Raw genomic sequence first — 26,715 nt, 5'->3', positions numbered from 1 at the left:
TGTGTAAAATTCATAATTATGAAACACCTTCTGGTATACTATTTTTTACATCTAAATATGCGAAAGATACCCAGGTTTGTGTAAAATTCATAATAGAGTCAGGGTGACTCAAAAAAAAAGTGGAATATGGAAAGTTTTCTAGGTTGAGTAGACAGTAGCTAGTGAGGGTACGGAGTGGAGCACGGACAGCTGACTGCCTTATTAGTTCAAAGGGTAGGATTGCTTGGTTACGCTGTCTGTCAATATGCTAGTCTTTTAACGGGTAAACGAGACTATCTCCCTACCTTTTCCCTGCATGTTATAGCCATATATACCTACTTAAAAGACTTGCTTATATTGGTCCACTTCTTAAAACACAGCTAATGGTTTCTGTTTACTAAAATTCCTTAGGTAGGCATCGCATTCCAGGATCTTCGTGGTATGATCTCAAACTACTTTCATAGTAGTTTACAAATTAGTTCTTAACTTTCTACTTTACAGATTTATTTCAGCCAAATGCTTGATCTGTATCCCCAATACAGTTCTTGAATTTTTCTGTCTCCAGTGCTTTTGCTTATACTGAAGTGCCCTATTTCATAAGACCTCTTTTGTTCTGCAATACACTACTTGCATCATCAAAGTTTCCTTTGAAATTGTATTCAGAAAAAGATCATTTCTTCCTTTATGCTCATAGTAAGGACTCAAAAAATGATTATTTGCCTCCTTTTAGTTCTGGTGGCATCTGAACCATGAATATCTCACTGTAGTATACTATATTCTAATATTCTATATTCCATTTATGAATATGTATTATCAATTAAATTATAAACTTTTAGGGGCAGGGACAGTGTTGGTTATTACTTATTAGATGAAGAAATAGAGATGATATCACCACTCATTTCATAGGGTCATTTTTGAGGATTTAGTGCCTGGAGCTTGGAGGCAACTCAACTAATGTTGATTCTTTTCTCTTTCTTCTTTGTATCCCCAGAACACCTAACAGTGCTGTATAACTTTTTAAGAATAATTTAATTTGTGCTTCATAACTTTTTGCCTCATCCTCCCTTCCATGTGTATGATGAGCAAATAGGACTTATAATTTAATAACAGTTAATTATATGGCAGTTACTCATTTTTCTTCTTGTTACTTTTTTCCATGTTCTTAGGTTCTTCCTGTTTTTGTTGGCCTCTGTGCTTGACATGTTCCAGATTATCATTTACTATTTTCTACTTCGTTCACTTTTTTAAAACCAACTTTTTATTATGAAATTTCATATGTAAAAAGTTTAAGAATAGTATAGACATCATGTATATTCTCCACCTGGAAGGGCCAGTTAATAGTTTGCCATATATGTTCATCCACTCTCCTTCTCTATCTTGGTACTCATACACACAGACACATGCTCACATATGCATGCATGCATGTACACACATACACATTTTTCTTTTTCTGTGTTGAACCATTTGAAAATAAGTTACAGACAACATGGCATGTATATCTCAGTAGTTCAGCATATATCTTCTAAAAACAAGAACATTCTCTTACATAACCAAAATATGGTTATCATATATAAAATATTGACAGTAATTGCATAATAATCCACTAATATTCAGTCCACATTCAATTTTACCTAGTTGTCAAAAGAAAATTCTTTATAGTTGCTTTTCCAAAACCAGAATTCAGTTAAGATTCATTTGGTTATGTTTCTTTAGTTTCTTTAATCATTTTACCTTTTTCTAAAAACTCCTTGCCATTGATGCTTTGAAGAGTCTAGACGTTAAAAAATATCCTTTAAAAATATTCTGCACTGTATATTTGTCTATTTAGGGGAGGGAAGAATTTCTGCTCTACCCCTTTTGGTTCTTTTGACTGGTCTAATAATTAAATAGATACAAGACAGATGAATAGGAGAAAAACAAATTTAATTTCGTACATATGGTGGTCCCATAGGTATAAGACTCAAGAGGTGACCAAAGCATGTTGTTTATACACCTTTTTAGACAAAGAGTAAGTTATTTGTGAAGATTTGACAAAACAAAAGGGTTTGGGCTTGGAGTAGCAAATTAATGAAGAAGTAATGAAGTTTGTTTATACAGCTTCCTCTGCCCCAAACTCTGTATCTCTGGTAATAAAGATGCCCTCCATCCTCCAGCATAGGGAGGATATCTTCCCATGGGAGCTTTGTTTCCTGCTTTCAGGGGAGCAAAGGAGGGTTAGGGTGTTCTTCTTGCATGGACTGTTTCTCAAGTGACTTTATTTCATTTTATTTTTAATATATTTATTTACTTTTGGCTGCGTTCGGTCTTTGTTGCTGCACGTGGGCTTTCTCTAGTTGCGGCGAGCAGGGGCTATTCTTCATTGTGGTGCACAGGCTTCTCATTGCGGTGGCTTCTCTCGTTGTGGAGCACAGGCTGCAGGCACGTGGGCTTCAGTAGTTGTGGCACGCAGGCTCAGTAGTTGTGGCTCACGGGCTTAGTTGCACTGTAGCATGTGGGATCTTCCCGGACCAGGGCTCGAACCTGTGTCCCCTGCATCGGCAGATGGATTCTTAACCACTGCGCCACCAGGGAAGCCCAGTCTGTTTTCTTTATTTAATTTAAGAAGAGTGTTATTTGTCATAGAAGTTACTAGAACTTTATATTTAAAAACTGTATACTGATAACTTTATAATGACCTTAGTTCTTTTTTTCTTAGGCTTCTCCTATTTTGTTTTTCTGCTTTAAATGATATCATTTTGTTTCCACTTACTATTTTCTGTGTAGAAATCAATGAACTTATTCTATTTTCCCATTTCTTCCTTCTCTACCTTTCTTTTTTTTTTTTAGGGTTGTATTTCTCCTTTGGTAGGTGGATAGTGTTTACATACTAATCTTGTGCTTGTAACTTCACCTTTGTTTTAGTCTTTGATCTGCAATTAAATATATATAATGTTCACTACCTGTCCTTTTGTTGTACTTTCCAAAATTATCTCTTGTTTAGAGGAAACTCATGAGCTAGTAGATTCCACAACCTGAGTGCAGTTTTCTTCACATTCTTGCATGTTTAAAGTGCTTTTCTTTAGTGTTGGTACCTAAAGTGCAGCTTGGCTGGATACAGAATCCTTGGCCAACACTTTCTTTCCTTGAGCTTCTTGAATACCTTGCTCCATTGTTGTCGTGTTATCAACAAATCTAATGTCTAATTGTTTTTTCCTTTGTGGACTGATTTTTTTCCCTGTAAATGACTTGGTTTTTTTATCTGGAAGCTGAAAGATGTTTTGTTTATCTTAAAGGCTGGTAATTTTACTGGAATGTGACTACGGCTGAGCATTTTAGCTCATTTAGTACCTTTTAAATATGTAGATTCAGTTCTTTTATTTTCAGGTTTTCCTGGAGTTAAAGCCTTCAGAAAACATTAATTCTGTCCTATCTCATTATTTTATTTTTCTTATTTGAGGACTCCAGTTGCACACAAGTTGGATCTTCTTTGCCTGTCTTCTATGTCTTTCACTTTTTCTTTGATGTTTTAAAACTCTTTATTTTATTTTGGTTCTTTTGGTTCTTTTGGTTCTCATCCACTGTGTCCCTTAGTGTACTTTCAGTTTTATATTTTTGTCCTTGGGCACCTTGTATTTACTCTTCATTTTAGAGATGATTTTATTTTTTTCAGCTTCTTTCCTTGTTCTCTTATTTTTTTTCTTCTTTTTGCATTATTTACCTGCTGTTTATCCTTTACTAATGTGAGGTGTTAGATTTCAGATTCATGGTTTCTCTCATATTTACAATAGGTTACTTAGCTACACTTAATTTATTTTAGAGTATCGTGTTACCTATTCTATATTTTTTGGAAAGTTTTTTTTTTTTTTTTTTTTGCGATACGCGGGCCTCTCACCGATGCGGCCTCTCCCACTGTGGAGCACAGGCCCTGGACGCGCAGGCTCATCGGCCATGGCTCACAGGCCCAGCCGCTCCGTGGCATGTGGGATCCTCCCAGACCGGGGCACGAACCCGCATCCCCTGCATCGGCAGGCGGACTCTCAACCACTGTGCCACCAGAGAAGCCCTGGAAAGTTTTTGGTGGGGTATTTTTATCAGGTGAAGCATTCTGATTCTACTTTCACTTTATAATAGCTTTCTATGGGTGTTTGGATCCTTTTTTTTTTTTGTTCCTAATGAAACAAAATGAAATATGTAGGATGTAGCATTTTCCTGGGCCAAGTGATGGTGGTGGGGAGGGGGTTGGGTAAAAAGGCTTACTTGGTTTCTTAGTTCAAGAGTGTTTTCTATTATTGGAACTATGAAAAGTAGTTTCTTTAATAAATGGTTCCTTTTGGGATGTTGGTTGGTTGGTTTTCTGATACTTTGATACTGTTTTGTTTCTTAGGGTTTTTAACTTCAGCTGCTTTCTCCTTCTTCTCCTCTTCCTCCTACCCCTCCCCATCCCTCTCCCCTTTTCCTCCTCCTCCCTTTTTTTTTTCATGGCCAAGCCTTGAAAGGATACCTCCCCTATTGCATGTCTGTCTTCTCCACAAGACTAACAACTTCTGAACCAGAATTATTTTGGAGCCCCTACCAGTGCTGTGGTAGCACTGGTTTTATATCCATTCTCTTTTCTTATGATCTTCTAGAGGAGATCATACGTTGATCTTATTTGCGTTTTGCAATACCAGACTCTTTACTTGGGTAAGGCCTCCAGGAACTGGTTTTGATGTTTTCAGTTGTCAATTTCCTCCCTTACATGTAAATTGAAGTTTGTGATAGTCTCTTTTCTAGTTATGCTGTCGGTGTGGGCTGTAGATGATTTTGCTTTCCTTGTTTTTTTTTGTTTGTTTGTTTCTTTGTTTTTGCTTTCCTTGTTGACATGAAACCTTTTGTAGGATTTCCTGAAGAGATTCCAGTTTAGGCGGCTACCATTATTTTACACAAACTGGAAAGTCATACTCTGATCACTTTAACAAATGATTTAGTGCCTCTTCCACATAAGCTCCAAGTTAATACTGAAGCCAAAAATACAAACACTCACAGAGTAATCCTAGTATTTGTGTAGCATTTCTAGGAATGATGCAGAATACATTAAAAATATTATTTCATTCAGTAGCTGTGAGGTAAGTAGATACTTCTCACGTTTTACAGATGAGGTTGCTGAGGCTAAGAGGTTAACAGCAACTCGTTAACTAGTTATTGATGGATAAGAGTCACACCTAAGACTTTAGTCTAAATCTACTGCTTGCTCCACCAAAAAGACCCTATCCTATTTTACTTCATTTAGTATTCACTAAGTCTTTACTGAGTGCCTTAGAATGTACTGAGCTGTATACCAGGCACTGGTGATTGAGCAGTGAACAGAATAGACCAAAAAATCCCTATTCTTGCAGAGCTTACATTTTAGCAATAATATTCTCCTCTGCCCCAACCCACTAGTCTGTCTCTTGCCTTAACTTCTTAAAACTGTATTTGGCTTTGTGAAAATAATACTAGTCAAAGACGTTTATAGTACCTAATTTTAGGTATCATTCAACATAATTCTGATTTTAATAACGCCACAAAAACTAGTTTCTCATACTCCAATTGCCTAGTTTAATTGCTTATATACTATAACATAAACAAAAATAAAAATGTAGATTGCCAGTGAAAATTATGTACTCCTGGTATTTCTACAATAAAACATGGTATAGTTAAGACATTATTGATTTTATTTCTTTAAACTTTATATTGTTTGGTGTCTGTTGAAAAGAGGTTGTTGTCTCAAGGTTTGAAGTAGAAAACTCATCTTCCCAGCTTAACACAGTTATGAAGGTATTAATTTTATACCACATAGTTTTAGGATGGTTTAAAAGTCTACATTAGGGCTTCCCTGGTGGCGCAGTGGTTGAGAGTCCGCCTGCCGATGCAGGGGACGCGGGTTCGTGCCCCAGTCTGGGAAAATCCCACATGCCGCGGAGCAGCTAGGCCTGTGAGCCATGGCTGCTGAGCCTGCGTGTCTGGAGCCTGTGCTCCGCAACGGGGGAGGCCACAACAGTGAGAGGCCCGCATACCGCAAAAAAAAAAAAAAAAAAAAAAAAAAGTCCACATTAAGCATTTCTGTGTGTTTTAGTTTTCACTTATTTGCACAAGAGGTGAAGAATTTTATAACCTGCTTTCAAATAATAGAATAGTATTTAGAATTCTTCTAAATGCTTTGTTAAGATAATATAAAATACTTTCATCATTGTGTTATTTCTCATTGTATCTTGTTAATTCTGGAAAAGAAATGCTATTTTAAATTACCATATGGAACAATATAAAATAGAATAATCTGTATATACTTGGCCAATTTTAATACAGATTTTTGAGCAACAAAGTGGCTGATTGGCACCCTCTGTTGGTCATTTTATTTACCTACAGGCAGAAATATAAGTTAATAAAACAAAGTTAAAAGTTTGTCTTATATATTTTTATCTCTATCTTTTAAATTACAAGTCTTACCAAAATAATGCTCTAAACTGGGTTCATAAGAATAAGGTACAAAAAAAAAAAAAGAATAAGGTACACTGTTATTTAGCTGTGCTTTTGTTTGAATGATTTTGTGGTTATTTGCTTTTTCCTCAGACTGGCTCTCTAACTGTAGCATTTAGAACTGACATTAACATTGCAGATTTTAAAACAACTATTGATTTAACTGTAGCAAACTATTAGCTACAGTAACACATTATTAAACAGATAATGTTTAACAATTTATTGTCAATTTAGATTAATTAGAAAAACATCACATTTTAGCACCCTAAATAGCAGTTGAGGAGTTATTTGAATTGAAAATAATTCAAGCTTCTGAAACATGAGTCTGGATTTTTTAAAGACAGAATCATTCTGTAAGATTATGTGGTTAATTGGATTTATATTATAATTTGATAATATTTGTATATAATAAGTTTGTTGACAGGTCCTGAAAATGCCTATGCAAGTAATTTTATACTTATAGGGAAGAAAGCTGTACTCTGCCAGGTGGTTGAATAGTTTGGAGGGGAAAATTTTTTTTGGTAAATATTCAGCAAGTTTGCTTTTGGTGATTTTAGTTTTTTAGAATTTCACTTGTCTGCCAAAGCCTCAAGTTTAATCCAATTTAATAATGCCTAATGGGTTTCAATTTTAACATAATTTATGACCTATTCCATAATACTCAAGTTACTCACTGTATTAGAGCTTCCTTGTATTTTTTCACTGAAATAAATATTTTAAGAATTTATATTATGCATTGCTCATATAGAACGTGTTTTTAGAAGTATTACAAATGCCAACCAACTGTATTTATATTGTATTTCTTGTACCAATTTGAGGAAATTGAGATTTGTGTTTGGTTTCTAGTGGGCCTTTCAGTATATTATTTTCACCACAACATAGTAGACTATTCAATTGAATTTTTCACTCTGATGAACTAATAAGCCAGCTAAAATTTTCCAACGTGACAAACTGAACTTTAGTATAAAATACTGAACTTGACTCTTTTTAAAATTTATGATTCAACAAAACATTATTTTGAAATAATGAGTACTTTTATTTTTCACTGAGTGAATTTCCTATTTTAACTTAAATACCAGTGTGACCATAAGGTAATTAGATAGGATCCTGAAAATTTATGGCTTTAAGTCTACTACATTACTTTAGTTACACCTAGTGCTTGATTCTGTAAATGCCGTATAAATGTCCCATATAAGCTTATTGACTTCAATACATCAGTAAATTCTTTTTGCTCCTTTAGAATATATTTCACCTGTAATACTTATGTGCTTAATCCACTAAGAGAGTAAAAAAAGATGGGATGATGTATTTTGTTTTCAAATTTGGATGCATGATAATGAATATATATGCAATCTTTTTAACAAGCCTACTGAAATGTGTTAAGGTGTGTCATACTCTCCTGAAACTTAGATACACTTCAAACTCCCACCCAATCTTTCTCCAAAAGCCCTTTTAGAATTAAAACAGTATTCAAATGAAAAGTTTCTATCTTACCACTTATTTGAAGTACCTAGTTAAATTAACTGGCAGTTAATTGACTAACCAAATTAAATAGAGGCCAAAAAAGAGTGCAAAGAAGAATACTCCTGGATACATTGCTCTAGAAATGGAATGTTAATCTCTAAATGCAGGTTATTAGGAAATAGGATATTGGATAACTATTCAGAGATGGGATTGATTTGGTCTAATAGAAGATAACTATTTTGAAAAAAATTTTTTTTAATATTTAAGTATTTATTTATTTATTTGGTTGTGTTGGGTCTTAGTTGCAGCTCGTGGGCTCCTTAGTTGCAGCTCATGGGCTCCTTAGTTGCGGCTCGCCAGCTTCTTAGTTGTGGTACGTGGCCTCCTTAGTTGTGGCATGCAAACTCTTAGTTGTGGCATGCACGTGGGATCCAGTTCCCATATCAGGGGTCGAACCCAGGCCCCCTGCATTGGGAGCATGGAGTGTTAACCACTGCAGCACCAGGGAAGTCCCTGAAAAAATTTTTTATGATAATAGTATAGTCTACAGTCAGAACTGGAAGTGTCTTATATCCCAAGAATTTCCTTTGAGACCTTTTCTATTGTCATGATAATGTTTTCCTCTCCACATCTTATTCTCTCTAGAGGGCTACGCCCTTCCTTTGCCAACTTAGTTCATTTATTGTTTCAGTGTATGCTTAGCTTTTTAAAACTTCAAGGAAATGAAATATGATATTACCGCACATGAATATGTAGCAGAGAGTAATTTTTAAAATATTTGTTAGATTTTATAAGGATAAGATACTCTTGGGCAGCATGTTCATGGTTGGGAAGTTCATTAACTTTTTCAGGCAACTGTAATCTGGTAAGCTAGAAATATAATTTATGAAATGGTGACACAAGGTATTATACTTCCTAGGACTTATACAAATATTGCACATCTTGTTTTTAAATGTAAGGGGTCACAAAAGCCTTTCATTGTAGAGTAAGCCATTATATAATCATCAGGGAATGTAAAGCTTGTATGAAAAAATCAAAGATAATGACTCTATATATTTCTTTTAAAGCCAGCTAACTGTTGACTAAACATCATAAAGTTTGAGTCAAATAATTTATGTTAACTGGAAGTCATTATTATTCAAGGATGTGTTTATTTTTAATATTCAGGCATTTGTGAAAGTTCGTTAAAACAATTGCTTATTAGAAAAGATCTTTTTTTTCATTAGGGTTTTTTTTCTTTTGACAGTGATGTGAATTTTGAAAGTAAAGCACGAACAGCATGTAAGGGAAAGATCGCCATATCAGGTAGGCTGTAATGGTTCATTTTTCTATTGCTGAATAAATTCTATAAAGTAACTTCCTAGAGTTAGTGGGGCTTTTTAATTCCCTATGTCCATTTTCTTTTTTCATTTTATTTTGCATACCTCTATCAGAATATTTGTTCTAAAACACTGTTTTCATCATTATGCTCTACATTTGTGTAGAATTTTATAATTTGAGAAAACTGTTTCATGTATATTACATATATTATGAAGTTTTCTCCTCACTGCTACACTGTGTAATAGGTAGGGTAGTTCCCTTTTTCTATAGACTCAGAGGTTAAAAGACTTTGGTTGAGCTGGGCTGCAAACTCAAGTCTTTTGACTACCCATTCCTTTTTTGCTCAGAAGTTTCAATACTGTGTTTAACGTTTGTCTACTCCAGAATTTCCATAAGGGTTGGGACCCTGTTTGCTTTGTTCATCACTGTATGCCCAGGAGCTAACACAGTGCTTGTACGTAGTTATTACTCAGTGAATATTGATTGGAAGGATGACTACACTCCATTGCCCATAGGATAGAGACTAGACTTCCCCCTAGAGTTTTCTATTCTGACCCAAATATTTTTCTAGTCATATCTTCCACTACTCCTATACATAAGCTGTCTGCTTTAGCCAGACATTTCTCTCCCTGTTCTGTCAACACACCCCATGTTCCTAATACCCAGTTAGCTCATGAAATAACTATATTATCTTCAGGATCTATTTGCTCATCAATAAAGCCTTCCCTGTTCCCTGCTAGCAATGTTTTTCCCTTCTCTAATTCTTAATGCAGTTAGGAGACACTTTACCACTAGATGGCACTTATGCTGTGTTGTCTCAGTTTCTCCAAAGTGTTAAGGAAGCTAAAGACAATGGCTTGGAGATGCCACAGATTGAAGTGAATAAATACATGTCTGACTCATGTGTATGCTAGTTAGATAATGTACCTTTTATAAATATTATCTCATTTGGTACGTATTGGAAACTACAGACCTCCAGCGGTCCTTAAGTAATAACTAGTTTGTTTCATTGGCTAAAAGCCTTGTTCTCTTAGCTCCAGGGAGCCTGCTGCTGTATTTCAGGCCCTCTTACCCGAGGAACTGTTTGTTTGTTTGTTTGTTTTTTTCCCAAGGAACTGTTTTTAAAAATGTCTTCATGTTAAAAATTCTCCTACAGGAAGGATATACCTGAATTTTATGTATGACATAATTGTCCTAAATCAGAGGACTTACCCTCAGCAAAAATTCTTCAGATAAATAACTGAGCTATATATAAAAATCCATTGATTGTTTTATAGTTATTTATATTTATGTTTTCATCTTTCCAGTTATGAATGGAATAAAACATGTTTTATATCTTATTTATCCTTTTGATGCCAAACATAGCACTTTTACATATTAGTTGTTCACTATGTTCCATACATTTTAACATGAAAAAACAAAATATTATAGATCTTTAAAGGGGGTTTTCTAAAAATACTTAAACATAATCCTCCATTCCTTGCTTCTGATGTAGTGCCACTCAGTACACAAATGAGATGTGTTAAATTGCTGTTGAAGACTGAATGCCATGATAAAGTTAGCCTCTACTGTCATTTCATAATAGTTTGACTGCAGCAATCATGAAATTAGCATTAACTCTCCATTTAGAAGAGTGTTTAAATAAAAGCATTTAAAGTAGAGGAAAAAACTTTTCTTGACCATGAATACTCGACTATAGAAATTAAACTTATTTCTGCATGTGTTTCTTCTTCTTAAAAGATACTTTTAAATTAAATTACGGAGCCAAAAGTCTCAGAAAATGGGATACATATGTAATTTCTTTACATCTTTGCTTAGACTTAGTTATATCTTGTCTGTATATTTGTGAAAGATAAAAACAAAGCACATTAAAAACTGATTCACCTTTATAAATCCATTTTCTTTTGACATGGGAATGAAAATGTGACTTTTGTTTTGATCAAAATGAATATTTGCAACAAAGTTTCATAATGTTTCTGAGATTACATTGATTTCCAGGAGATACCTGGGATTTCTATTTCTAGCTTCACCACTCACTGGCCAGATCTTTATAAAAGTAAAAAGAATAATTGAGGTTTATCCCGATTGTTTCTGCTCAACACCAAATAATTGCATATGGTAATTGTCTCAGCCTATTCACTAACTACTAATTTGATGACTAAAGCCAAATCAGTTCACAAAGTACCTCGGTTTTCACTTTTGAAAACGATAGACTTCTAGGACCTAATAGCATCAAGTTAGCTATCCTATTATGGCTCTTTCACTTTACCATTAAAGTGTCAATTAAGACATTAAAAAAAAGACAAAGGTAAGAGTACTGTAAATTAAAACTGAGTCAACCATTTGCAAGAAGCTGGAAGGAATTTCTACTCTTTGAGGCTGAATTTTAAAATGTAGCTAATGAGTTACACATCTTTTGCCATCTGAACAGTACATGACCACCTGGGAAATAGATAAGAAATGTCCACCTTCTCCTCTTGAGGATTTGACATAGCTAGGCATGGGAAAAGGCAAGACTGACCAATAGGCCATGGTTGTACAGCAAAGGAAGTAAGGGTCCATGTTCCTTCCAAGATAGTGTAAATAGTTAATACCACCCTACTAGAAAAAGAATAGCTGTGAAAAAGAACAGTTGTGAAATGCAGTGAGTCAGCAATTCTGGTCAAGCAAGAAGCAGGCCCTTTGACAGGACATCAGCCAAGTCATAATTATAAAACAATAAAGGTGATCCCATTAAATCAAGAACAAAATAGCAATGTCTATTATATTAATATTACAACAGAGTTTTAGAAATTTTAGCTAAAATAGTAAGAATAAAAGATGAAACTACTGAAAAGAAATAGATAAATTGAGTACTATTTGAAGATAATAGATTACAGACCTAGAAAATGTAAGGAAATTTACTGAAACATTGTTTGAATTCATAAAGAATTCAGTAAAAGTGGCTAGATTCAAGATATATACATAAAAAGTTGTAGCTGCTCTCAACACCAGCAAGAACTAGTTACAATAAAAGCAGCAAAAAACAAAAACATTAAATACCCCATGAATAACCTTAGTAAATATATAAGGGTAACTGTATTATGCTACCCTATGTAAATAGTGTATTGTAAAGTTAACCGTTCCCAAGTTACTTTGGATACTAGAATTCTAATAAAACATTGGAGGGGGAATTTTGACACATTATTTCTAAGATTTACTTAAAGAAATTAGCAAGAGAGAATAAGATGTTTTTGGAAGGATATATCTCTGACAGATGGTAAAGTATATTATAAAGTTTCAATGGTTATGATGGTATGGTATTGGTATCAGGATAGATAACAATTCAATTAGATCTATAAAGCATATAGCCAAGGAAAGGACACTTACTCAGAACGGCATATATGATAAAGATGGCATCATTCAATTAGTGAAGAAGAGGAGGCCTATTAAATATATAAATGGAGCTGGAACTGTTTTTATAAGAAGAATATTTATATGTTTACCTCACATACTCAAAAATCTTACAAATATTAAATAATTAATTTTTTAAGATACATTCATTCATTCATTTATTCATTTATTCATTTACTTGGGCTGCATTGGGTCTTCATTGCCACGTGGGCTTTCTTTAGTTGTGGTGAGCAGGGGTTATTTGTTGTTGCCGTGCATGGGCTTCTCATTGTGGTGGCTTCTCTTGTTGTGGAGCATGGGCTCTAGGCTCACGGGCTTCAGTAGTTGTGGCACACAGGCTCAGTAGTTGTGACTCACAGGCTCTAGAGCACGGGCTCAGTAGTTGTGGCTTGCAGGCTCTAGAGCACAGGCTCAGTAGTTGTGGCGCCTGGGCTTAGTTGCTCTGCAGCATGTGGGATCTTCCTAGACCAGGGCTCGAACCTGTGTCCCCTGCCTCGGCAGGCAGATTCTTAATCACTGCACCACCAGGCAAGTCCCTAAATAATTAATTTTTTATTTTTATTTTTTTTTTATTTTTTTTTTTTTTTGCGGTATGCGGGCCTCTCACTGTTGTGGCCTCCCCCGTTGCGGAGCACAGGCTCCGGACGCGCAGGCTCCGGACGCGCAGGCTCAGCGGCCATGGCTCACGGGCCCAGCCGCTCCGCGGCATATGGGATCCTCCCAGACCGGGGCACGAACCCGTATCCCCTGCATCGGCAGGCGGACTCTCAACGACTTGCGCCACCAGGGAGGCCCAATAATTAATTTTTTAAAGTACAAACCATAAATATATTTTTTAAAAGAAAAAGAAAAATGGGCCATGGATACAAACATATTTACTGAACTGGCCAGTAAGTTTATTAACATTTTTCTTAGTCAAGAAAATGCAAATGTCCAGTGGCTAAGACTCCATGTTCCCAATACAGGGGGCCTGCCTTCGATTCCTGGTCAGGGAACTAGATCCCACATGCCACAACTAAAGATCCCACATGCAGCAATGAAGATCCCGTGTGCTGCAACTAAGATCTGGTGCAGCCAAATAAATAAATACATATTTTAAAAAAGAAAAGAAAATGTAAACAATTAAATCCTGTCACTTGACTACTAAATTAGTAAATATATGTATATTTAATTGAAGTACAGTCAGTTTACAGTGTTGTGGCATACAACAAAGTGATTCAGTTATACATATATGTGTGTGTATATATATATTCTATTTCATATTCTTCTCTATTATAGGTTATTACAAGATATGAATATAGTTCCCTGTGTTAAACAGTAGGACCTGTTGTTTATTTTATATATAGTAGTTTGTATCTGCTAATCCCAAACTCCTAATTTATCCCTCGCCCACCCCCTTTCCCCTTTGGTAACTGTAAGTTTGTTCTCTATGTCTGTGAGTCTATTTCTGTTTTGTAAATAAGTTCGTGTCATATTTTAGATCCCAAATATAAATGATACCATATGGTGTTTGTCTTTCTCTTTCTGACTTGCCTCACAGTATGATAATATCTAAGTCCATTCATATTGCTGCAAATGGCATTATTTCATTCTTTTTTATGGCTGAGTAGTATTCCATTGTATTTATGTACCACATCTTTTTTATTCATTCATCTCTCAATGGACATTTAGGTTGCTTCCATGTCTTGGCTATTGTAAATAGTGCTGCTATGGACATTGGTGTGCATGCATCTTTTCAAATTATAGTTTTGTCTGGATATATGCCCAGGGTGGGATTGCTGGATCACATGGCAACTCTTTTTTTAGTTTTTTGAGGAACTTCCATACTGTTCTCTATAGTGTCTGCACCATTTTACATTCCCACCAACAGTGTAGGAGGGTTCCCTTTTTTCCATACCCGCTCCAGCATTTGTTATTTGTAGACTTTTTAATGATGGCCATCCTGACCAGCATGAGATGGTACCTCACTGGTCAGGTAATTTTTGTAGTTTTGATTTGCATTTCTCTAAAAAATAGTGATGTTGAGCATCTTTATGTGCCTGTTGGCCATCTGTATGTCTTCTTTGGAGAAATGTCTGTTTAGGATTTCTGCCCATTTTTTGATTGACTTGTTTGTTTTTTTTGTTACTGAGTGGTATGAGCTGTTTATATGTTTTGGAAATTAAGGCGCCGTGGATCGCATCATTTACAAATATCAATACTTTCTCCCAGTCCGTAGATTGTCTTTTCGCTTCGTTTATGATTTCCTTTGCTGTGCAAAAGCTTTTAAGTTTGATTAGGTCCCATTTGTTTGTTTTTGCTTTTATTTCTATTGCCTTGGGAGACTGACCTAAGAAAACATTGGTATGATTTATGTCAGAGAATGTTTTGCTTATGGTCTCTTCTAGGAGTTTTATGGTATCCTGTTTTATATTTAAGTCTTTAAGCCATTTTGAGTTTTTGTGTATGGTGTTGAGGGAGTGTTCTAACTTCATTGATTTACATGTAGCTGTCCAGCTTTCCCAACATCACTTGCCAAAGAGATTGTCTTTTTTCCATTTATATTCTTGCCTCCTTTGTTGAAAATTAATTGACCATTGGTGTGTGGGTTTATTTCTGGGCTCTCTTTTCTGTTTTGTTGATCCATATGTCTGTTTTTGTGCCAGTCCATGCTGTTTTGATTACTGTAGCTTTGAGGTATTGTCTGAAGTCTGGGAGAATTATGGCTCTAGCTTTGTTCTTTTTCCTCAAGATTGCTTTGACAATTCTGGGTCTTTTATGGTTCTGTATAAATTTTGGGATTATTCAAGTTTGGTATAAAATGACAAGGGTTAATGTGACAGGGATCACATTAATTCTGTAGATTGCTTTGGGTAATATGGCCATTTTAACAATATTAATTCTTCCAATCCAAGAGCATGGTATATCTTTCCATTTCTTTAAATCATCTTTAATTTCCTTTATCAGTGTTTTTATAGTTCTCAGCATATGTCACCTCCTTGGTCAGGTTTATTCCTAAACATTTTATTTTTTTGATGTGATTTTAAAAGTGATTTTTTAAAACTTTCCCTTTCTGGTATTTCATTGTTATAAATAAATGCAACAGATTTCTGTATGTTAATCTTGTATCCTGCTACCTTGCTGAATTTGTTTATCAGTTCTAGTAGTTTTTGTGTGGAGTCTTTAGGGTTCTTTCTATATACTATCATGTCATCTGCATATAATGACAATGTAACCTATTGCCTTCCAATCTGGATACATTTTATTCCTTTTTTTCTTGTCTGATTGCTGTGGCTAGACTTCCAATGCTACATTGAATAGAAGTGGTGAAGGAATTCCCTGGCGGTCCAGTGGTTAAGACTTTGTGCTTTCACTGCTGTGGGCCTGGGTTCAGTCCCTGGTTGGGGAACTAAGATCCCACAAACTATGAGGTGCGACCAAAAAATAAAAATAAAAGTGGTTAGATTGGACATCCTTGTCTTGTTCCCGAATTTAGTGAGAAGGCTTTCAACTTCTCACCATTGAGTATTATGTCAGCTGTAGGTTTGCCATAAATATCTTTTATTATGTTGAGATATGTTCCCTCTATACTCACTTTGGTAAGAGTTTTTATCATGAATGGATGTTGAATTTTATCAAGTGCTGTTTTTGCATCTATCGAGATAATCATGTGGTTTTTGTCCTTTCTTTTGTTGATGTGGTATATCACATTGATTGATTTGCATTTGTTGAACCATCCTTGTGACCCTGGGATAAATCCAACTTGATCATGGCATATGGTCTTTTTTATGTGTTGTTGGATTTGGTTTGCTAATATTTTGTTGAGAATTTTTGCATCTGTATTCATCAAAGATATTGGCCTGTAATTTTCTTTTTTGGTAGTGCTTTTGTCTGATTTTGGTATCAAGGTGATGGTGGCTTCATAGAATGACTTTGGGAGTGTTCCCTCCTCTTCAGTGTTTTGATATAGTTTGAGAAGGATTGGTCTGAGTTCTTTGTATGTTTGGTGGAATGCCACAGTGAAGCCATCCAGTCCTGGAGTTTGTTTTGCAGGGAGTTTTTGGTTTGTTTGTTTGTTTGTTTGTTTAATTAATTATTTTTTTGTTATATTTTTGCCCGTGTTGGGTCTTCGTTGCTGGGCGCGTGCTTTCTCTAGTTGAGGCGAGTGGGAGCTACTCTCCATTGCGGTGCGTGGGCTTCTCATCGTTGTGGCTTCTCTTGTCACGGAACACTGGCTCTAGGCGTGTGGGCTTCAGTAGTTGTGGCACACGGGCTCAGTAGTTGTGGCTTGTGCGCTCTAGAGCATAGGTTCAGTAGTTTTGACGCATGGGCTTAGTTGCTCCGCAGCATGTTGGATCTTCTCGGACCAAGGCTTGAACCCATGTCCCCTGCATTGGCAGGTGGATTCACAACCACTGCACCACCAGGGAAGCCCCTGGAGTTTTTGGTTTTGGTTTTGGGTTTTTTTGGAGATTCTATTTCACTTCTAGTGATTGGTCTGTTCAAATTATCCATTTCTTCTTGATTCTTGATTCAATTTTGGTGGGCTATATGTTTTTAGAAACTTGTCCATTTCTTCTAGGTTGTTCGGTTTGTTGGCATATAATTGCTCATAGTGTTCTCTTATGGTTTTTTGTATTTCTGCAGTATCCATTCTTACTTCTCCTCTTTCATTGCTTATTTTGTTTATTTGGGTCCTCTCTCATGGTGAGCCTGACTAGAGGTTTGTCCATTTTGTTTACCCTTTCAAAAAACCAGCTCTTATTTTTATTGGTTTTTTTAAAATAGTTTTTAAATCTCTATTTATTTCCTCTTTGATCTTTATTGTTTTCTTCCTTCTGCTGACTTTAGGTTTAGTTTGTTCTTTTTTTTTCTAATTCTTTCAGGTGGTAGGTTAGGTTATTTATTTGAGATTTTTCTTGTTTTTTGAGGAAGGCCTGTATTGCTATGAACTTCCCTCTCAGGACTGCCTTTGCTGCATGCCACAGATTTTGGATGGTTGTGTTTTTACAGTCATTTAAACTTAATTGATATTTTCAGGACATTATATCCAAAAAATCCAGAATATACATTCTTTTCAAGTGCACATGGAACACTCTCTAGGATAGACCCACATACTAGGACACAAAACAAGCCTCAGCAAATTTAAGAGGATAGAAAGGTTTTCAAGCATCTTTTCCATGTACAATGGCATGAAACTGAAAATAAACCACACAGAGAAACAAGAAAAAGCAATTACATGGAGACTAAACAACATGGTACTAAAAAACCAATGGGTCAGTGATGAAATCGAAGAGGGAATTTAAAAATACTTTGAGACAAATGACAATGAAAACACAACCATAAATTAGTAAATATATTTTAAAAATTATTGTTGGACGAAATGTATGTAAAGTGTTTAGCTTGGCACATGCGGAGAGCTCAATAAGTCATATTTTTATCAAAAGTGCTGAGGCAGCAGTGGGAAGAGCACTCATACATTTCTACCTGGTTGGGCAGGGTAGGGATGGAGTAATACAAAGATGTTCTAGAAAGGAAATTGGAAATAGGCACTAAGAACCTTAGAATTCTAAACAAATAAAAATGTAGACAAAAGATCATGGAATCTAAAAGTGAAGCACATCATAAAGGTAGCCAAATAGCTTATGTTCAGAAAGATTTATAATTATTTGAAAGTGGCATAATTAATAGGTATGAAAAATATGCAAATAAACTTCCTAAGTGTAATAAAGAAATGTCTTAAACAGAAATTTTCCAGAAAGGTTCAATATCATTTTTATACTGAGTACAACATTAAAAATTAAAACTAACTTCACTTTATCATTGAGATTTCTACTGTGCTGTGTTATGCTGTAATGACACATCTTAATCTATTTGGTAATACCTTAATTCTCTAACTTTGAAACTATGCAGATAGCATAAGAATGTCAGAGGAAAATTGTTACTACATAATGTTAATCTAGTATTAAAAGTAAAGGGAAGAATGGAGAAAACTAGGAAGGCAAAATTTTGACTGTGTCAAAGCTCTAGATTAATTTCTGGAATAAAGATTGTTAACACAGTCACTTTGGAGTTTGAAGAATGTGTGAATGAGAGAAATATGTTTAGCTCACTTTTAGAAAGTACGCCCTTTTCTTGGCCTGAAAGAAGTAATACATTCCTCTTCCTAGTTTTCTTAAGGAAAATGCTACAGTTTGTAACATGAATATACAAAGATCTGCAAATTCTTTTGTAGACAAGTTAAATCTTCTTAATGGAGAGATCTTGGATTTGTTTGTCAAGAGCTGGGTCTCTACCAGAAACCAATGATCTTAGACAAGTCAATCTTAGACAACTTAATTTTCTTCATCTTTAAAGTTTGCATAGTGGACAAAAGTTCTAAAGTCATTTCTACCTCTACTATTCTATGATTTTGAAATGTATTTAACTACATTTGCTGCTACTGCTTACCCAAAATAGAAATTGAACACTAGGTTACCCAAATTTCACCTATTTCAAAAACATAAATCATGAAAAGAAAATTTTACGGCATAAGCTTATTACAGACCTTTCTTAATCAATTAATTTCTTGAGTAGTAGTTGGTGGGGTTTTTTAGTAAAATAAATATAACAGATTTTATATTCCTAGTCTAAGCTGCTTTTAAGAGAAAACATTGTGTTTGAATATTTAAATAATAAATAAATATTGGCTTTAATGGTCAGAATCCATTATGGAATTCAGAGGTTTATTTCACTCTAAGAAATGAAATTTACCAAAATTATTACTTGTCATTTCTTTTCCCCCTCCTCTATAGATATTCGTATACCACTAATGTGGAAAGACTCTGATCACTTCAGCAATAAAGAACGTATGTATGATTTTAATTGTAATTGAAATATTTTCTGTAATATGTAGTAAATTTGAGATTATTAGGAGAAAAAACTGCTTCCCCACTGAAATAAATGGATGTCATTTGACAGAATAAGCAGAATCTTGTTGATAGGAACCTGTGCAAGGATGGTGAGTAACAGGTAGTAGAGAAGGGAATTGTGCAATAAAAGGAAATGTTTAAGGAGTCATGGTAAAGGCAACATTATTTGACCAGAGATCTTGGAGATCTTTCTGCCTTGTTTTCTTACTTCAGATTATTTAACAGGATGTAAGAGGAAAAGATTTTTAGCTTGATCTGATTGTTTTCCCCTTCAGCATTTTATGGTTTCATATAGTCTTAACAAATCCATGCATTGTGGGTCAACCTCAAATGATTTCTAGCTGTTAGAGGCAAAGCAGAAAAGATATGATAATCCTTTATCTTTCTTGTCTATTGTGATAGCTTTGTTCCTCATACTTTAAAAACTGAATCACATTGAGCACAATTAGTTTTATATGAAAAATCCAAAATCAGGTTAGTATATTTGTTATTCAATTAGGAAATATAAATTACTTTACAAAGGAATACATGCAGTTATTAAGTACATCTTTCTGATTACAGTAGAGAGTTAAGTTTTTCTGAAGAGGTACATTTTCTCAGTAATGAGGTTTCAGTCCTTTAATCACCTAATACTTTTTAAAAACATCATCAAATTAGAAGGCCCAGCAGCTATGGTTTTTGTGTTCACATGTCTACTTTATATTGTTTTTGTGGTTTCCTCCCTTTCAGTTTGATGGAAAATGTTTTGCTGTTAATGTGCTTGCTCCTAACCTCTCATAATAGAAAACTTATTTTTCTTAAAATATACTTGGAAACCAAATGACAGGGGTAATAGTATATACATAACATAATAAATTTGCTATTAATTAAAGCTTAAAGAGTTTTCTAGGAATAAAATTTGTGAGTTTGGTGGTTACTTTAGGCTGCTGAGAGGCCTATATTTTTAACTTTATTTTTTGATACTCCCTACTTTAATTGTTGTGCTTTAGTTGGGCAAGCTATTAATATATATTGGCAAAACAGTCTCTATAAAAAGTTAAAGGATTACAGTGTACAATGTATGAAAATAAGAATCTATTAGCAAATATTTAGACTAATTATTTTCATTTTCAAGAAGATTTTAACATAATATAGGCATGATTCATCACATGAATCATTGTGTTATGTTGTTTTTCTTCTCTAGGATCACAGCACTATGCCATTTTTTGTTTATTCAAAATGGGAGCTGAAGTTTTTGATACTGACATGGTGATTGTGGATAAAACAATCACAGATATATGTTTTGAAAATATGACCATATTGTAAGTATTTTTTAATCTTCATTGAATGAAAAGAATCTAAAATTCTCCCTTTTTCAAAGGAAGGCAAATTTATTGGATTATTTTTGAAGCATTAAAATCTTTAAATGTTTAAATTGATTTTGAACACTGCATTATTCAAAATAAGCCCATTTCTGCATTTGAGATTTTTCCAGTGTAAAATAAAGTGGAAATCATGTAATATTAGTAGTAACACTATGAATACAATGGAATCTCATTATAACATTATTTTATGTAAAGTGAATTTGTACATAAAAGAGGTTCTTACATCTCATATAGGAGATTTGGTTACAGAAATACCAAAATAGTATAACAACTTTATAAGATAGTTCTGAAATATGTACCATAGGCAAAGTACTTTGGTAAAATTTTGAGATGTTCTTTTTCTTATGGTGCACTTCTTTCATGTTTTCACTCCAAAACAATAAAAAATTGGGTGATCCTCAGGGCTGTTTTTATTGCCCCTGCTCTTTTACAGGCTCATTTTATTGTGGTCATAATATAGAACCAGAAAGAACTCCTCAGGTAGCCATAGAAATCATTTTTAACTAACATAAGTTTTTCCTGGCCTTTTTTTCTATTGGCCTAAATCAGTATGTGATTTGTATTTCTTACAGGGTTTCAAAGACAGTATCTTTGCATCCAAATATTAATAACTACTTAACTATTAAAATCAATATACATGTTTTTTCCATCTTTAGCTATGGAGCTATATACAGTTGAGATTGAAAGTACTAGTTTTGCCATTCATGTAGCATTAAAAAAACGATTGCAAACCATGTTTTGTGGCTTTGGTTCAGTGTCCCATAAGTAATCGTACAGCACAGAAAAATATAATACATTTTTCTGAGTTATCAGCAGTAGTGCAGGCCATCTTATAAGCTCTATTGAACCAAAGGAATTTATTTAGGATGCCCCAGATATTGCCAAATGTTTACATAATTGAGACTTAAAAATAAGTATTTATTATTTATCTAAATATACTTATTTCCATTATCAACTATTACTAGTACATCTTTTCCTGCCAAAATCATCCTGTTAATGGACTCTTTTCTTCACATCACTTTGCTATTGTTTGTTTTTACCACAAAGACAAAAATCATAATTTTTTTCACAGAAAGAACAATGCAAGTTACTTGGGAAGACAACTCATGATTTATAATTTTTTTAAAATTCTGTAAATATTTTAAATTGTTCTAAAAATAACTGCTCACAGATGTTCTAAATGTTATTTTAAAATGTGCTTTTTGTTATGATTGCTTTAATAAGTATTCAATATTTATGAATCTCTGGTTTTTCTCTAAATATTGACATTTGTTAGTCATTACCAGGAATACTGTATGTTTCAGAGTTGCCAAATAATAAACTATAAAAATATTTGGAAGTTATTCCTTGGATTTATTCAAACTATAGTTTGGCTATTTAAATCTTAAAAAGTCTATGCTGCGTTTTTAAAATCTCTGAGGCTGATGGATTGTCCTCTACAGACAGCATATACTGCTGATGGACCTCCTTTGCGATTTGAAGTATATTTTACTGTTAGTAACATCACCACAATCATTTATAGTAAAGATAGTTCACTGTGTCTGAGAAAGAGCAAAGCCAATCTTGGCATTGCAGATTTTCTGCATATTGGTTTAATAAATACATACTGAATATCTTTTATGCTAGATTAAGAATACAAAGATTACCAAGACATCACTCCCCCTCAAGGAGTTCATGCCTTGAAATATATCTCTTTATATTCATTTTGTTTGTTTGTTTTCTCCTGTACAACTAAATAGTGAAATGTTATTTTAGAGCTATTAGGTACAAAGGTGGAGCAGGGAGGAGGGGCACAGTGTTGAGTGGACTGTGACTCTTTATGAAAAAGACATGAAAACTAAAGGTTTCAGCAGAAGAAAGCTTTTGTTTCTTTTCATTTTCTTTGTGTGTTTTTTTTGTTTTTTGTTTTTTGTTTTTGTCGTACACGGGCCTCTCACTGTTGTGGCCTCTCCCGTTGCGGAGCACAGGCTCCAGACGCGCAGGCTCAGCGGCCATGGCTCATGGGCCTAGCCGCTCCGCGGCATGTGGGATCCTCCCAGACCGGGGCATGAACCTGTGTCCCCTGCATCGGCAGGCGGGCTTTCAACCACTGCGCCACCAGGGAAGCCCTTCTTTGTGTTTTTTGTTTTCAAATCTTTTTCCTTTGGAGGAATCGTGATTTCAGGAAATCATAATATAATGTAAATACCTTAAAAACAGCTATATTATAGGAATGAAAAGGAGAAATATCATTGGCAACAAAATGACCAGGGCATTTTATTCTTTTCCTTTAAATAATTTGCCTGTAAATATTGGTTACATTGAGTTAAGATTGCCCTACTTTAGAAGCCGGTAGCTCTAGAAGTTGCAGTGACTCTCTCAGGTCATTTAGATACTAAATAAACACACGGATATTCTATCTCATTAACATATATTAACATAAACCTGTTCCAAATGCTGCTTTTAAATGTTATGAAAACATCACAGGATGTTATTTTATTTTGTACTGAGTTAAATTTCTAACATTATGATTGTCCTTGTTTTTAGTAATGAAGCAGGGCCAGACTTTCAGATAAAGGTGGAAGTATATAGTTGCTGTACAGAAGACTCTTCTATAACCAACACACCAAAAAAATTAGCTAAGAAACTGAAGACATCTATAAGCAAAGCTACAGGGAAGAAAATAAGTTCAGTGCTTCGAGAAGATCATGAAATGTGCTTGTCCTTCAGTTCTGCTATTCAGTAAGTTTTCTAATACAACATTTACAGCGATACAGTATAATTATGTATTTGTGACATTTTAAAGTATTTTATATGGAGAATATCTTTACATTTTAAATAGGAAAAAACATCCTGAGGCAGGAATATAACTTGGTTGTCTGACATTTACCCAGCTGAGTTATTCTTAATACCTTCCTTTGAAAGTAGAAAGTTGGGGCTTCCCTGGTGGCACAGTGGTTAAGAATCTGCCTGCCAATGCCGGAGACATGGGTTCGAGCTCTGGTCCCGGGAAGATCCCGCATGCTGCGGAGCAACTAAGCCCGTGTGCCATAACTACTGAGCCTGCGCTTTAGAGCCCACAAGCCAAAACTACTGAAGCCCGCACACCTAGAACCTGTGCTCTGAAGCAAGAGAAGCCACCGCAATGAGAAGCCTGCGCACCGCAACAAAGAGTAACCCCTGCTTGCCGCAACTAGAGAAAGCCCGCATGCAGCAACGAAGGCCCAATGCAGTCAAAAATAAATAAATTAATTAATTTAAAAAAAGAAAGTAGAAAGTTGGGTGACAGTGTGCTTTTAGTGATTTGGAATTCCAGTATCTAGCAGAAAGATGAATTATTTTTCTTGAAAAGGGACTATCTACATGTTAAGTTGTTTGCTACATATCAGTCTACTAATTGGATTTCTGCATATGTCATGCATTAGTCTTAAAGATTTTTTAAAATATTTTTTTCTTTATAACAAAACCACAATACCATTATCACATCTAACAAAATAAAAAATAAGTTCTGAATATCATCTGATGTCCAGTCTGTGTTCAAATTGCCCCAATTCTGAGGAAGTTCTCTTCTGATCTGTGCAAGTCAAGATGCAAACAAGGTCTACAACATTGCATTTAGGTGAGTCTTTTAAGTTTCTTTTAATCTTTAACAATTTCCCATCTACTTTTTTCCTTGCCATTATTTATTGAAGAAGCCAGATCTTATACATTTCCCATATTTTGAATTTATCTGATTACATCTTTGTGGTCTTTTTAAACATCTTTTTCTATCCCCTGTGTTTCCTACAACTTGTAGTCAGATCTAGAGGACTGATTAGTTTCAGGTTCTCTTTTAGGACAATGTACTTTCTACTGTATCCCATTTGGAGGTCTTGTCTCACTTTTACTCATGTTAAAACTGACCAGTGGGTTCAGGTGTTGTCAGCCTGATCCATTCATTATGAAGTTCCCTATCAATCTTCTGTGTAATGGTGTTAGCAGCTATTGCAGGTCATTCATTATTTCATTAGAGGTTATAATTTGGTGACTTTCTAAATTTGTCCTTTATTTATTTATATTTTATCTTGATTCTTTTCTCTCTCTTTTTTAAAAAAAATATTTATTTATTTATTTTTGGTTGTGCTGGGTCTTTGTTGTGGTGCACGGGCTTTCTCTAGTTGCAGAGAGCAGGGGCTACTCTTCATTGCGGTGCACAGGCTTCTCATTGCGGTGGCTTGTCTTGTTGTGGAGCACGGGCTCTAGGCACGCACACTTCAGTAGTTGTGGCTTGTGGGCTCTAGAGCACAGGCTCAGTAGTTGTGGCGCGTGGGCTTAGTTGCTCCATGGCATGTGAGATCTTCCCGGACCAGGGCTCTAACCCATGTCTCCTACATTGGCAGGCAGATTCTTAACCACTGGGCCACCAGGGAAGTTCTGCATTTATTTTTAAACCTAGAATTCTCTCAAAGAAGAACTTTCTTTCATTAACTCTCTGGATATAAATGCAAAAAAATTGGTGGAGGAGAAGGAGGAAAAAAATACTTGGTTCCTTCATTTTAGAATAATACGTTGATGTTCTAGCATGGAGGTGGTCAATGTTTTGTTTTATTTGAACTCTCATATTTTTATATATTTGTATTTCAATCTATTACAGTTATTCTCTTTGAAGCCAATTTGTCCCATCTTTGATCAGTGGGAAACCTTTAAGCTGACTCTGTGTCCTTTGACACAACCTAATCTCTGATTAGCTTCTTTGCTTTCTGGCCAGGGAACGTGTTCCATGTTCATCTTTTGTTTTTCTGCCCACAGTTGGAATCACCATCTCTTCAAGGAGCCCTGGTTTCTTTCAGATACTTTCTTTAAACATTATGTTTGTTTCTTTACAAGTATTTTTATCTTTATGTTTCTTGGGAAAACTGTTGTACAGGCTGCATTCCTAGAATTCCTTTGCATGTCTTGGTAGGGTTGGCTCTTCAGCATGTAAGTAATTTTACTGTAATTACAAAAAGCAAAATATTTTAGGTGTAGATCCTGGAAAAATCAATCATCAAAATGTAACTAAATAACTCTTTTCATATCAGATATATTACATGTGAAAGTGACTTGGGACTCTAGCATTGTGGCTTTCAGTTTATTTTGATTGAGATCCACAGTAAGAAATACATTTTACATTATTACTGAATGCACAGTAACATAAGCAGACAGATTTCGTGAAGCAATACTTAGCCCTTGCTATTTATAGTATAGTCACTTGACTTTTTAAATTCTAGTTATTTTCAGTTTCTTTTAATTCCATTTATGAATCATTAAATTGATTTCATGATTGTTGAATGGGTCCCATCCACCGAAAAAAAGAAGGCATAGAAGATGTAAATCTTTGCTAATATAAATGTCGTTAAAAAGGAGGAAGGGAGACCCTTTAATTTTCTTCCTTTAGAATTAAGGCCATCTTAAAACTTTTCTAGATTAAGATGATATCAAGTATTTGCTGGAAAATGCTTTAATTCAACTATAAGGTAATGGAACTCTGTCTTTTTGATGATTGAACAATTGTATTTCTAGTTTGAAGCATAGATTTTAGAACTGAAAGAGATAATCACCAAGTTAGTAGTTTTAAAACGTTTTTAAGCAGCAAAATTCTTTATTAAAAAAAAAAAACCAGGACCAACATAGGCAGAACACTCTGACATAAATCACAGCAAGATCCTTTTTGACCCACCTCCTAGAGAAATGGAAACAAAACCAAAAATAAACAAATGGGACCTAATGAAACTTAAAAGCTTTTGCACAGCAAAGGAAAACATAAACAAGACGAAAAGATAACCCTCAGAATGGGAGAAAATATTTGCAAATGAAGCAACTGACAAAGGATT

General features: G+C 34.8%; 1 protein-coding gene across 8 annotated transcripts in view; it reads left to right on the top strand.

Annotated features, from left to right (window-relative positions):
- Positions 1-26,715, top strand: part of RTKN2 (rhotekin 2) — an 89,234-nt gene that overhangs the window by 11,436 nt on the left and 51,083 nt on the right. For 7 of the 8 annotated variants that reach the window (XR_009533410.1, XM_060108844.1, XM_060108866.1 and 4 more), the window contains 4 exons: positions 9,164-9,222; positions 19,404-19,457; positions 20,704-20,821; positions 23,411-23,605. Coding sequence is in view for 7 of the 8 variants with exons in the window: in XM_060108844.1 (XP_059964827.1) it covers positions 9,164-9,222; positions 19,404-19,457; positions 20,704-20,821; positions 23,411-23,605 (426 nt within the window). In the remaining variant the exon portion in view is untranslated. Of the gene's footprint in view, positions 1-8,750; positions 8,783-9,163; positions 9,223-19,403; positions 19,458-20,703; positions 20,822-23,410; positions 23,606-26,715 lie in introns of those variants that run through there. The other variant, XM_060108851.1, reaches the window with a different exon arrangement.

This window comes from Mesoplodon densirostris, chromosome 1 (assembly GCF_025265405.1).
Source record: "Mesoplodon densirostris isolate mMesDen1 chromosome 1, mMesDen1 primary haplotype, whole genome shotgun sequence".
Lineage (NCBI taxonomy): Eukaryota > Metazoa > Chordata > Mammalia > Artiodactyla > Ziphiidae > Mesoplodon > Mesoplodon densirostris.
Note: the sequence above shows the minus strand (reverse complement) of the source record. Positions and strands in the feature narration are given on the sequence as shown.